This window comes from Peromyscus maniculatus, chromosome 3 (genome assembly GCF_049852395.1).
Source record: "Peromyscus maniculatus bairdii isolate BWxNUB_F1_BW_parent chromosome 3, HU_Pman_BW_mat_3.1, whole genome shotgun sequence".
Taxonomy (NCBI): domain Eukaryota; kingdom Metazoa; phylum Chordata; class Mammalia; order Rodentia; family Cricetidae; genus Peromyscus; species Peromyscus maniculatus.
Window position 1 is genome coordinate 114,279,226 of NC_134854.1, and position 13,463 is coordinate 114,292,688.

The 13,463-nt window shown below is 53.9% G+C and overlaps 1 protein-coding gene across 2 annotated transcripts in view; it reads left to right on the forward strand.

Moving 5' to 3' along the window:
* Window positions 1–13,463, forward strand: part of Fgd5 (FYVE, RhoGEF and PH domain containing 5) — a 99,779-nt gene that overhangs the window by 44,141 nt on the left and 42,175 nt on the right. For both annotated transcript variants that reach the window (XM_006972550.4, XM_076567373.1), the window contains exon 3: window positions 2,049–2,181. In XM_006972550.4, coding sequence (XP_006972612.1) covers window positions 2,049–2,181 — 133 coding nt within the window. The remainder of the gene's footprint in view (window positions 1–2,048; window positions 2,182–13,463) is intronic.

The window sequence follows — 13,463 nt, forward strand, 5'->3', positions numbered from 1 at the left end:
CTTCAGACGCAGCCACCAGTAGGTGCTGCAAATCTCCTAGGCCCTTACAAACCCAACCCAGCAGACAGTGGGGCTGATCTCACCTTGAGTGACTTGCCCAAGGTCTCGGGGAGACCCCCTCCTTCCCAACATGTGGGTTCCAGGCCTCTCGGTCACTGAACTTGACTTGACCACCTGATCCTCATATTGTTCCATGCAGCCTTGAGTTACTGTAGAGATGGCAGCCACCTAGAGTGGGGCACCAGAGAGCAAATGAGGTACCGTCGCCGGGCCGTGGGACAGCATCCTAATATCTAGTGAGTGTCTCACCACTCTGCCGAGGACCTTTGTGCAGTTTCTTCGTCGTCCTCAGAATGCCCTGAACCCCTGCATCACCTCCTACATCCATTTTGTGGATGAAAATAGAAAAACAGACGAGCCACAGAAGGGAGTAGCTTGCTTGAAGTGATAGAGCCAGGGTTCCAGACAGGTCGGCAGGTGTGCGTTCCACATCCCTTCTCATGTGTTGCCATGTTCCTGTGGGCGTGTGCTCCTGTGTGTATATGTGCATGTGTGTAGAGACCAGAACTCAACAAGGGTGTCTTCCTCTCATTTTTTTTTTCATAGGGTCTCACTGTGTAGTCCTAGCTGGCCTGGAGCTTGCTATGTAGACCAAGAGGGTCTTCAACTCAAAAGATCCACCTGCCTCTGCCTCTTGAGTGCTGTGATTAAGGTACCTGTCACCACCTTGGCCCCTGGGTCTTCCTCTATTGCTCTCTAGTTCTTTTCAACACAGACTCTTTTACTAGACATGAACCATGTCTACTGGGCCAGGCTGGATGGCCAGTGAGATCGAGTGGTTGCCAATCTTTGCCACCACCCCATCTTTCCAGTGCTAGGGTTATAGATGCATACCACGATGCCCAGCTTTTATCTGGGTGATGGGGTTCTGAGCTCAGGTCTTCAGGTTTGCATGGCAGGCACTTTACCCACTGCCCCAGGCCCCCAGCCCTGCCCACCCTCTTAATCAGCATGCTCACAAGGGACAGGCTGAGTGGTGGGAGCCAATCTAGGCAATGTCAGAACGCTTACAGAGTTTTCAACAAAAAGGGCCACATGACCAGAGTGGATTTCAAGGTCCCTCTCCCCAGTGGATGAAAAACAGACAGGTGGACAGTGAGGATAGAATTGGATGTCACAGACCTTGAGGCAGGAGGTGGTCTGACCTACAGATAATGTGATGGAGGCACCATGGACTCAGGGAACCTATGGAGAGGTGGGAGGAGCTTGATGCTGGTGAAGCTGGCTGGAAACTTTCCCCTCCTCCCCAGGACGGTCTCCAAAAGGCCTGCCCTTGCCCTGTGCTCCTTGACGAGTCCTGAAGCTCAGCTGGCCACTCCTGCCCTCACTGTTGATGGCCAGCGGTCCTGTGCAGGCATAATAGGCTTCTGCTGGGCAACCATGGCCACTTCTCTAAGAGGGAGTGCCCCAGACTCCCTGCCACCTACTCGTGAGACAAATGGCTACACTTTTTCCCAGGTGGCTCTGGAAGGCAAGACCTGGGCTCGGCCACGAGGCTGTGCATGCATTCTTATGCCACCGATGTCCACAGTGCCACCACAGACAAGAGGGCAGATGCAGAGAGGCTCCAGCATCCAACAGACCTAGTCTGGGGCATTTTTCTCCTGTGCCATAGCAGGAAGCTCAGAACTCGTGGCTAGAGACACTGCTCTCACAGTTCAAAAGAAGAGGCACACATCCAACATTTTGAAATGAAGAACAGAAAGGTCTGACCTGCTGGGAGGAAGCCTTGGTTTAGCTTAGGTTAGATTGCTTTCATCTTCCCTCATGTCTTAGCCTGCCTGGACCTGACAGGGATGTGGGGATGTCTTTGACAGCATGTGTAAAGGCACTGAGGCCACAGAGAGCCTAGCTTGTCTGATGTACTGAAAGTGAGTTGCTGTGGCCAGGGTGAAGGGAGTGTGCCCTGGGTCACCCTTGAGTGCTCACTGGGGGCTGGTGAAACGGGCTGGACAAGCAACTGTAACCCTCTCTCCTGCTCTGCCTAGCGCCTACACGGAGCCCTACAAGGTCTGTCCCATCTCAGCGGCTCCCAGAGAGGACCTCACATCCGATGAAGAACAGGGAAGCTCCGAGGAAGAGGAGGACAGTGCTACAAGAGACCCCAGCCTCACACACAAGGTAGGGCACCCTCGGGTGAGGGGCTGGGGAGAGGTTTGGGGGCAGAGACGCGGACGGACGTGGACAGACTGGGAAAGACCCCACCCCACCCCTCGCTGTAGCCACCCCCTCGTCCCTGGGCAGTGTCTGGAGACACTTCCTGTGTCTGAAGAAGTTTGGGGCTTCCCAAAGTCTTTGTGGGTGATACAGAGTGGAGCTGCATGCTCTGAATCAAGACAAACGCGATTCTAGTGTGTCCGGGCCTCAGTTTCCTCGTCTGTGAGGTGGGTGGGAATCAGGAGAATGGGGAGAGTGCTGTTGACTGAAAACAGAATCTAGGGCGCTCACTGGGTTTGCCTCCCTGAGCAGCAAGCCTGTGGCAGAAGAGGGTGATGGAGAAGCTGTTTGGAAGGGACACAGAGTGACCCTGTCCTGGTGGAGCCCGGCGTCACTCACGGCTTGGTCCGTCAGTGTAGACAGAAGCAGTGCCACGCTCCACGGGGTGCTCGCGGTGGCTCTACCTCCCCCCCTTCACTGCCACCCTTCAGTCTTCCCAGGCCCCGCTAGGAGCCAGGAGGTTTCCGCCTTGGACATCTGCAGTAGCCATGGTGGTTGTCTGACCATCTTCCCCAGAAGCCCTTCCTAAGTCTGTCTCCCCTTTCTCCTCACCATCCCCTCTGAGTGCAGTTCAGGGTCTCCCAGTGGCCAGAGAAGATGGTGGCTATGGAAGCTGGGCTGGGGCCTGGCTCTCACCAAGCTTCTGGGAAGCGAACTGTCATTTTGTAGCCAGACTTTGGCTTAAAAAAAAAAAAAATCTGCTTGTGTCTTTGAACACTGTTTCCTCGAAGTTACCAACCAAACTGTGTAGGAGACCCAAGGAGTCTGTTTATACTGTCTCACTGCCCTAAATGGGAATGTTTCTGGGTCTATAGGAGGGTCCAACCAGATCGATGTGGAAGCGTGGCCACAGGCCATGGAGGGTCCAACCAGACAGATGTGAGAGCGTGGCCACAGGCCATGGAGGGTCCAACCAGACAGATGTGAGAGCGTGGCCACAGGCCATGGAGGGTCCAACCAGACAGATGTGGGAGCGTGGCCACAGGCCATAGAGGGTCCAACCAGACAGATGTGGGAGCGTGGCCACAGGCCATGGAGGGGACAGGGCCTGCTTGGGACCACTGTGAAGCAGAGAAGTCCCAAAGCTCTGGGCGTCCATGGGCACTCAGAGGCAGGAAGCAGGGTAACATGCAGCCAAGAGTTGGTTCAAACCCAGCTCTGCCACTGGCCAGCTGAAGGACAGACGACTTCTTAACTGCGTGTCCTTCGGTTTCCTGTCAATGAACTTGAACTAGCCCTTGTGGCTACTGCACAGGCGGGGCTGGTTAGGGCACACAGAGGTCAGAGCTCAGGAGTGTGACACTGTGGATCAGGACAGTTAAGACAGTGACAGCTGCCAAGGTCAGGTGACCCCTGGCTGATCTGGCTGGGGTTATACCAGATAGAGCCAATGGGCAGCCGAGGCCAGGCTGAGTCAGCCAGGAGCATCCTGTTAGAGCCGAAGGGCCGAGCTCTTTCAGAAGACCTCTCCCCTCTGCAGAGCATCCTCATCTGCAGAGCATCCCCGGCCTTCGGCTGCTGTCCTTTGTGAGGCTTACAAGACATACCGGAGTAGAAGTCACCTTTAAAACCAGGTTCTCCTGGATCGGAGAGATGGCCCAGTGGATAATTTCCTCGTCAGACTGTTTGACCCTTGGTTCCCATGTAAATGCAGTCGCACACATCTGTAACCCCAGTACCAGCACCGGGGAGGCAGAGACAGGTGAATCCTTGAAGCTCACTAGCCTGACAGCCTGGCCAAATCAGTGAGCCCCGGGTTCAGTGAGAGGTTCTGTCTCAAAAAGCAAGATGGAGAGGGACCGAGGAATAGATAGACACGGGGTTGTTCCGACCTCCACTCGCGAGTACTCACACGCAGCATGCATGCACCCCAGTGAGCGCATGTGCACACAGGGAGGGCAAACAAAGAACCAAACAAGCTGATTTCATTTCCCTTGCATGATGCATCACGACAGACAGGAGTTGGCGCCCTGAGGTCCCGAACCAAACCCCTCACCCACTCTCATAGGACTCATTCTTCTAGAACGGTTCCTCACGCCTCCCATGTAGATCTCTGTGAATGGGAGTAGCGTATACTGTTGGCAGAGTTACCTTTACAGAAATTGGATCAAATTGTCAGGATCTTGAAATGGCTCGTTTGATTTTTTTTTTTTTTTTCATTCTACCTCGGAGGTCTTCCCACGTTAGTACACGGAACTCTGAATCACATTTTCCTGACTATGTAGTATTCCACTGTGCAGATGTGCCGGCCCCTCTCTGGCCACCCCACGGCAGAGGACATTTACAGTGTGTGATGTGTTTGCTGTTTACCTGACAGCATCGTGGTGACTTGCTCTCCCACCTCCTCACACCCAGGTGCAGGTTGGGGTGTGACTCAGTGGAAGGCTGCTTGTCGCTCCTGTGCTGGAGGTCCTGGGGTCCATCCCCAGCACCACAAACAAAACCCTTTAGAGAAGCCCTCAGGAGCTGAAGTGTGCTTGGTTTTCCCTCGTGCTGCTGTGCTGTCCCCAGGGGCTCTGCAGCCCACTCTGGCCACCTCCAAGTTCCCAAAGGCCCGAGGCCTTGTGGCTGGTGACAGGCAGTGAAGTCTCCAAGTGGGGCATCTCCCCACTCCTTCACAGTTCAGGGAGGGGCTCCCTCGTTCCCTGTCCTCTGTGCTCACCTAGGTCAGAGAATCCGGGCTCCACAGGCAAAGGCCCCCACCCCATCTCCATGCCTGTGTGGCATTATGCAGGAGGTTAAGACAGAAGCAGACTTCCCTCTGAAGAGGACTGACCAGTCCGTAGGAACTCCTGGGGAGACCCTGGGGACGGTTTGGGGGTACAGTGGTGAGCTCCTCGCTTCCCAGATGTTTGGAGGCAGGCGCAGGACAGGAAGCCAAGTCCAACTGGTCCACCCCCATGTCTGGCCTCACCCTCTCCTGCTCAGACACACAAAGCGTGTAGGTTGAAAGAAAGGAGGAGAGAAGAAGAAAGGAAAAGCGAGGAGGACTTAAAAATAACTCTGCTGTAAAAGGCACTCAGAGGCCACAGCCTGGCGTTACCCCGCCTGCCCAACAATGAATGTGCTTTGCAGGCTAACTGGGACTTTTCGGGCAAAATACCAGCTCCCAGGAGACTCGTGCCCAGCCCGGAGCTGGCACCTCCATTCACCTCCTCCCCACACCTCCTCCCGACAGGCAGCATCTAGTCACACTTCCCTGAGGGCTGGGCCCTTCCCAGACATACCCTGTTGGCACAAAGGTCTCCTGAGGCTGGGCCCACAGGCCCCCTCCTGCCCACACCATGGCTCCTTCTGGGCTGACCTTGTTCCCGGCCTTTCCACTTTCATCTTTACCCCTTCCCCAAGTTCATGGCTAATTGAACCCTGATGGTTCCCATAAGTCCTCACACAGACCTGGCCAGAGCTCAGGTGTGCACCTGCTAGGTACTTCTGCATCTTGCCCCATCTGCCCACCCCCCCATCTTCCTCCACCACAGCGTGCTTACTGAACACTCTGAACTTGCTGGATGCCAGCACCCTGCTGAAGGCTGACTGGTGATGGCCTGGAGGAGTTTCCCAGGCTGGGCTACTTCGTTCTGCTTAGACATGGTCCAGGCAAACCGTGCTGCTGGACAGGAGCTCCTGGGTAGAGATTTGGGGATCTTAGGGAGGAGGGAGAAGCCTAATGTTATTTTCTTTCTTTCAGTTTTGGGGAAAATGTGATGATAAAATGCACAACACAAATCACATTAACTTACGCGTGTGGTGCTAGGGATTGAACCCAGGGCCTGGCGCATGCTGGGAAGGTCCTCTGCCTCTGAGCCCCATACCCCAGGTTTAGCCTCCTAAGCATGTACAGTCAGTGATATTAAGCGCACCCAGTTTGTGTAGCCTCCTCTACCTAAAAGTGGATATTTGCAGAACTTCTGCACCTTCCCAAACAGACGCTCCTTCCTCATGAGATCCCCTCTCTCCAGCCCCTGGCTCACACTCTGCTGCTTTCTGACAATGTGAATTTATCCTCCAGGATCCGTGAATGTGAGGAGTGGATGGTGTTGCCTCTTGTGGCCACTAGCCTGTCTTTTTTCACAGGGTCCAGCCATGTCATAGCCCCTCAGAAGTCTACTGTCTAGCTAGACTACCTTTTGTCTGTCCATTGGGTGGCTTCTGCTTTCTGACCGAACTGTGCCTCAACTGTGGCTAGTGAGGCTGTCTCTCACAGCCCTGGCGTCACTGAGTCCGTATCCAGAAGTGGGGTCGCTCCACTATGTGGTAATTCTGTTTTTACCTTTCATTCAGTTTTCCCCACCTACAGTGCAGAAGATTCCAGTCTCCTTCCTGATGAAGGAGACTCTGAGCTCCACATAGTGAGGCCTATAGAGAGGCGTGGCCAGAGACACGTGGTACTGGGGAAGGAGGAGACGTTCAGGGTCTTCCCAGAGTCCTCACATGTGCCCATCTCCTTGGCCTCCACACACACACTCGGCATACCTCACCCCTCTCTGATCCAGGCCTCCTTTCCTTGTCCACACTAGCCCCCATGCTCAGTGCCGGCCCCAGCCTGGTGGCCCCAGCCTTTGGAAGTCCTCTTCCGTGGGCTTCACTGGCACTGGCACTGTCCAATCCCCTTTCATTTCTCCAGCCGTCCCCCTTTGTCCCTCCATAAATGGAATGTTTCCCAAATCCCGGTCCCATCCCAGTGCCTTCATGCATCCTGTGTCCTTAGCTTCCCAGCTGCAGCCTTCTAGACCCACAGATTCGGAGAGACACAGCACACCACAAACTGAGCTCACTCCCTGCCCACCAGCTCGCTCCTTCTCTCGTGTTTCTGATGTGAATGGTAAGAGTGGATTCCTGGTGTGTCACATTCTTAATCACTTTATCTCAGCCACATACCAAATAAAGTCAAGCAGTACCCGGCCTTTGACTGGGCACAGTGAGGATACAGAACCAAGAGCTACCTGCCCTGCAGCCACCCCAGGACCTTTGCACTTGCCATTTCCTCCACTTTCTGCCCTCTGTGCAAAAAAAAAGTTACCTCCTGCTGTTCTTGCTGCAGCGTTCCTGCCCATTTCCTGGTCCTGGAATCGTGTCCTTGTGTCTCTGTTCACTCGTGCGAGTGTGGCCTTTCCCTGTGAGAGCAGCCCTGGGAGGGCAGGTACCACGTGGCCTGGTGCGTAAAAAGCAGTTACTATCTATAGATAAACAGATGAGTAACTGAGTACACCAGCCCCCATCCCTGCCTGCACTTGATGAAGGCACACCTCTGCCCATGACAAGCTAATAGAGGGAATATGCCGAAGAACTCCCTCCATCCAGCTGCTGAGGCTGGGATCTCTTGGCTCCCAGGAACCTACAAGGAGGATGTGGTCCCTGCTGCTGCAACAGGGACACTCGAAGGCAGTGTGGGCAAGGGAGAAGGTGTGAACTCAGAGCTTAGTTTTGAGGATCCCGAAGGACTGGATCCAGAGGTCCAGAGGTGCCTGGGTGTCACACACCAGTGCTGAGCTTAGAGGCAGACAGGGCAGGGAGCTGGGCACGAAGATGCTAAGGGTCCCCTACCTAGTGGCCCCAGATGTTTGATTGGACCTCAGGTCACAGTCCTTCCTCGCTCCCTCCTTCCGGGTGTTGCGCCATGGTCTGCTTAGTACACAGTGTGCATAGGAAATACCCACAGCCCCTGAGGCCTCTTAGATGGCCAGCGTCCCAGACTCCACCCCGACCTCAGGCAGATGGCACAGTACCACGATGCCTACTATCCCTGTGCACTTTCTATAGATCAGCCTCAGCAATACCCTCTGCCCTGGGAGACGCCAGTGAAGGCGCTAATGGGGTTCCCAGCCTCGGAGCAGCTGGAGAACGCCATTTCCTCCCTTGACAACCTTTAAACTAAGCTTGGCACGCCCATCTTACCAACTTGTCTGTGTGATGTGTCTCCTAGTCCAGCAATGGCTCTGAGGGGTAGGACAGCAGGGGGCAGCCCTGGTGCTGTGTGGGAGCCGAGCATAGCTGGAGAGGTGTTTGAGGCTTGGGTTGGGGTATGCAGGTGGTACAGGAGCTGCGGGTGGGATGGGTGGACGGGAGCTGCCCTCGTAAGAGAATGGATCATGGTTACGTGAGGTCTTAGTTACGGTTTCTATTGCTAGGTAACAGCAGTGACCAAAAGCAACTGGGGAGGAAAGCGTTTACTTCAGCTCACAGCTTACAGTCCATCATCCAGGGATGTTGAGGGGAAGCTTGGGTTGTTTCTGGACATACCGGGGCCATCCTAGGAGACAGGCCCCAGACGGGGCTCCCTGGCCTGTGTCACGATGTAATGCTAATCAAGTTCACCTCCTGAAGCTCTGTGCTCTCTAGAAGGACATGTCCATTTATGTCTTATACCATTCCTGTGGGACAGCCCCTGGCATAGCACCCCCCTCTTAATAATAGAGGCCCCAAGGAATCTTGTACCAAGCCCTTCCTCATCCTTATTTACACATCATAATGTAAACCTGAGAACGTTTTAAAGCTGGGCTAGTGCTAGGTCCCAGTTGGTTGAGCATTTGCCTGGCATGCTTGAGGCCCTAGATTTGACTCCTAGTACCACTTAGGCCAGATGTGGTGTCACACACCCATCAAACCAGCCCTGCGTGGGGTGGAGGTACAGAGATTAGAAGTTCAGTGTCATCCTCAGCTACATAATGAGTTTGAGGCCAGCCTGGGCTACATGAGAATGGTTCAGGAAAAAAAAAATCCATCTTGTAATATACTTAAAAATAGCAACACCTACAGTTTACTGACTTAAAGACCACTCTGTCTCTTTGAGTCAAGTGAACAGAAGCCAGCATGAAGAAGAGAGGCTGGATTTACGTCTTTCTTAGTGCCGGTTGGGTCTGGCTGAGGGAAAGGTGACTAGGCTCACTCACCTGCTTCCCCTGCTCTTGCTCACTGCTCTCATAGTCCCAACTAGCTCCAGGGAGGAGCTCCCAGACTCCCACAGCTGCCAGATTAGGAAAAGGAGGACCCAAGGGCTCCCTGCTCTGACAGCTGGGGAAACCGAGGCACGGGGACAGAGCTGGCACTCTGGACTCTTTCTAGGACCTGCTGTTTAATGAGATTCACTGGCGGGAGGGCTGACCCTGAGTAGCTGAGCCTGATAGCAGCTGATTTGTCTGGGGAGTTGGGAGAAGGGACAGGACTGGCTGGCCCTGGGACAGCCCTGGGCAGGGGCAGGCAGGTGTCTGGTGTCAACACTCACTATCTGGTTATGGGCAATGCCATGTGCAGGCCCTCATGCCCCAAACCGATGCTCCTGGGAGGAGCCCTGTTCCCAGAAGCATGTCCCTGGACACTGCCGTCAGCCTCCAAGTTCACTTCCTGGTTAAATAAACATCTGTGTTAAATAGCCCAGTTGGGCCCCACCCAGAAGCAGCTTCGGAGGGAGAACCTGGGCCACCGAGCCTGGCAGGCCTCCCCGGTGAAGACACATCCATCATTGTGGAGTGCTAAAGCAGAGAGACCCGTGTGTCCCACCCTGAGTCTGCCCGTCTGGCAGGAGGGACGTGCAGAGCCATGCATGCCAGGGCCCTCCCAGAAGTCTGTCCCCGACGCACCGAGACCCTAACAATGGTGATGACGACAACTTCAAAAGTCTGGGAAGAGTGAAACCTCTCCCATCCATCACCATGTCCCTGCAGCGAGGGGCACACACCTTGTTTTTCATGTGAGGCAACCAAGGCGCCTGAACAACTGGCCCATGGTCACATGACTGCCCACAGCCTTGGGGAAGAGCCAGGCACAGCTCTATGGTGGCTGCCCTGAGGGTCAGGGAGTAGAAGGAGCTGAGTCTAAAGACACCAGCCTGACCAATCCTGGAATGCCAGCCCCAGGCAGGTGCCACGCAGGATCACTTGCCACCTAGAGTGAGCACAGGCGTGCATAGTTCACTGAGTGCAGATGGTCCCCCACTTACAGTGCAGTGGACTGACCTGGGGTATTTTGACTTAACAATGGGCTAATTGGGGCATCGAAAGCATTTATTTTGTTCAGTTTTGTCTGGAGACAGGGTCTCAACTATATTTCCCAGACTGGCCCCAACTGCTGGGCTCAAGTGATCCTCTTCCTCCGACTAGGATTTCAGGTACTTGTTACCACACCTGGATTAAATTCATCCTGACTTAACCATATCCTAGACTTAAGGTGGGCTTATCAGACACAACATGGGTGTCAGGGAAACATATGGACTCAGCCATGCCGGCTCTTTGCCAGGGCTTAGACACTGGAGCTGGGCCTAGGATGGAATACTGGGTAGGCAAAGGGTAGGAATCATTGGTGCCTCAGTTTCCACATCTGCAAAAAAAGATGGTGGAAGTAGCTGGATTCAGGGAGCTACTGAGTGTATATAGGTCAGAGCTGTGCTTAGCAGTTGCTGAGTGTCCCTACCTGGGAGGCTCAGAGAGGAGAAATAACACCCATGGGCACAAGGACAGGAAGAGGCAGGGCCCAGGATTTGAACCCAGGTCTTCTAACACCAGAGCAGTGGCTCTCAACACTGTGTGACAGGTGAATTACTGGCCTTGGGGGAGACTGAAGCCAGTTTCACTCTGTCCTCATTTTATAAGGGACAGACAGCTTTAAGTCTCTTGCCTACAAGATACCTCTGTCTGTGGATGCCTCGTTGTGTGTCCCCTAGGCTGTGAAGGCCTGCCCTGGCTAGATGCATCTTCCCTTGTGAGGGTTTCCCACCTGCTGGATTCTGTTAGAGCCTCTGCCTTGTGAGCCCAGCACTGGTCCTGCAGATGCAGATGGGATGTGAGTCGGTTGGTTCCCGTGAGAGGGAAGAGGCGAACAAGGATCAGAGGCTTCCCCAGGTCCCTCGGCTCTCTCTCCGTCTCCACACTCCAGCTGGAGGCTCCAGTGTGCCACAGAAAGGAGACTCACCCAGGCCAGCCTCTGCCCCGATAGGATGGCTGCCGTGACTTAAACTTCCAGGAAGTCATTAGGGACCGGCAGTTGGGGAAAGGCTGTGTTTATTTGGCACCTAATCTGTGCCAGACACTGGATCTGATTTTATCAGCATGAGACGTCTGCCTGGCAGCATCTGAAGATATTTTAGGTGTCACTTGGGATGGGGGTGTTGCTGTCTTCCTGCAGGCAGAAGCCATGCCCGCTGTTAATTATCCTAAGACACATGGGAAGTGCCTATGGCAAAAACCAACGCTATGACCCAAGATCAGAGAATGACTTCTGGTGTTCTCTAGGTTAGGCCCTGTGATGGTTAATATTGTGAACTTGGCAGGATCTAGAATCACTTAGAAACAAACTTCTGGGCTTGTCTGTGAGGGAGTTTCTAGGTTGGGAAGACCCAGTCTAGCTAAAAGAGTCGTTATCCCATGGTCTGATGTGAGCTGAACCCCAGTACTCATCTCTCTTGGCTTGGTGGCCATGGATACAATGTTTCCCCCACCCTGATGGACTGATTCCCTGAACTGTGAGCCAAAATAAACCCTCTGTTTTTAAGTTGCTTTTGTCGGGTATTTTGTGAGAGCAATGGGAAAAGCCAACAGTCCAGGTGCTTGTTACACAAGGGGGTGACCTCTGAACAGAGCCCTGAAAGAGTCAGCAAGTGGGGAGAGAAGAGGTAGGGAGACACACTGCAAGAGGATGGGAACGTGTGTGCAGAGACCCCAAGTCAGGAGGGCATCGTCAGGACAAATGCGTGGGGTCAGCGGGTGTTTCTTTGTATTTCAGTTGGAACACAGACACATGTGCTTGCTGGAGCCTCACAGTGCGCATGTGTTAGACACTTGGCATTGTGTGCATTTTGCAGAGAAGAAATTGAGGCCCAATGAGACTGAATGTTCTGTTCAATGAGCGAGAGCCAGAGGCAGGAAGCTGCTCGACTCCAGAGCTGTGTGTTAACCGTACACCATGCCTGCTGTAGGCAGGCCTCCAGTTTCTCACAGGTTGACCCAACAAGAGGCCTCTTGGGGTTAGAAACACCCAAGGTTTAACACCTAAGCGCATTTATAGGTTGCTCTGTCTGCACAGGGGAAACTGAGGCTCGCTCCCAGAAAGGCACTTGTATAGGATTGTACCCAAAGGCAGGCGTGGAGCTGAAACTGGAAATCAGTGTCCTGGCTGAGTGAGCTCTACCTCTCCAAGGGCCACCTGTCTCCAGCCACACCTGTGTTCCCTATACTCATCCTCTGCTTCATCATTTTTGCTTCTGGACCAATTGTCAGCAATGTCAACCATTTTTGGTAGGCATCAGGTTAGGGGCCAGATGGCTGAACTTGCCCCTGGCACCTTCCCCCACCCATCCTTCCTGTTTGTGGACAGTCGATGCATTCCCACAAACCTGGGGCTTGGCTGGTTAAACAGCTTTCCTGCTGAGGTCAGCCACAGAGAGAATGAGTTCCCACCATCACCTGTTCATTCTTTCACACAGAAGAGCCACTGTATGCCGAGCACTGGTCAGAGATGGAGTTCATGGTCCTTTCCTTTAGGGGAGACAGAACCATCTCTCATGGATAGCAGGCACAAGAGGAGAGTACCCAGGAAGTACCCTCTTGAGAAGGGGGCAGCTTAGGCATCTGGGGAAACTCCATGGAGGAGGCCAAGCCATGGCAGAATCTTTAGGGCTTCTTTTCTTCGAGGTTCTGGGAACGGAGCTGAGAGACATACTTCAGCCCTTGGTTTGTTGAATCGGGGTCTCATTATGCAACCCAGACTGGTCTGGTGCTCATGATCCCCCTGCCTCTGTCTCCTGGGTGCCAGGCTTATAAATGTGCACCACTTTGCCCACTAGTAGGGCTGAATCTTAAGCATGGCTGGGAGCTGGGCAGGGAGAAGAGGAAAGCCCTGGTGGAACAGTGTGTGCGTAAGTGAGCAAAAGAGGACTCCTTAGTACAGATACCACAGGTCGTCAGGACTGGTGGGATGGCGAGCTGGATTCCAGGCTCATGCCACCATGACTGGGACATTTATTGAGCCCTGTGGCAGGCACCATGCAGGGCATCTGCTTGGCAGCCTCCTGGGGTAGATACTCCTCCTACCCATGTGTATAGATGAGGAAACCAAGGTTCCGCGAGGGTACGTCACTCGCTGAAGTTCATATTGATAGTGACGAACACTCAGACCCACCTCTGACAGCGTGGTCATTTTCAGGGCTGTCCTTTCAGCTACCTACCCTGCTCTCACTGTTTTCTTCCCCCCCACAG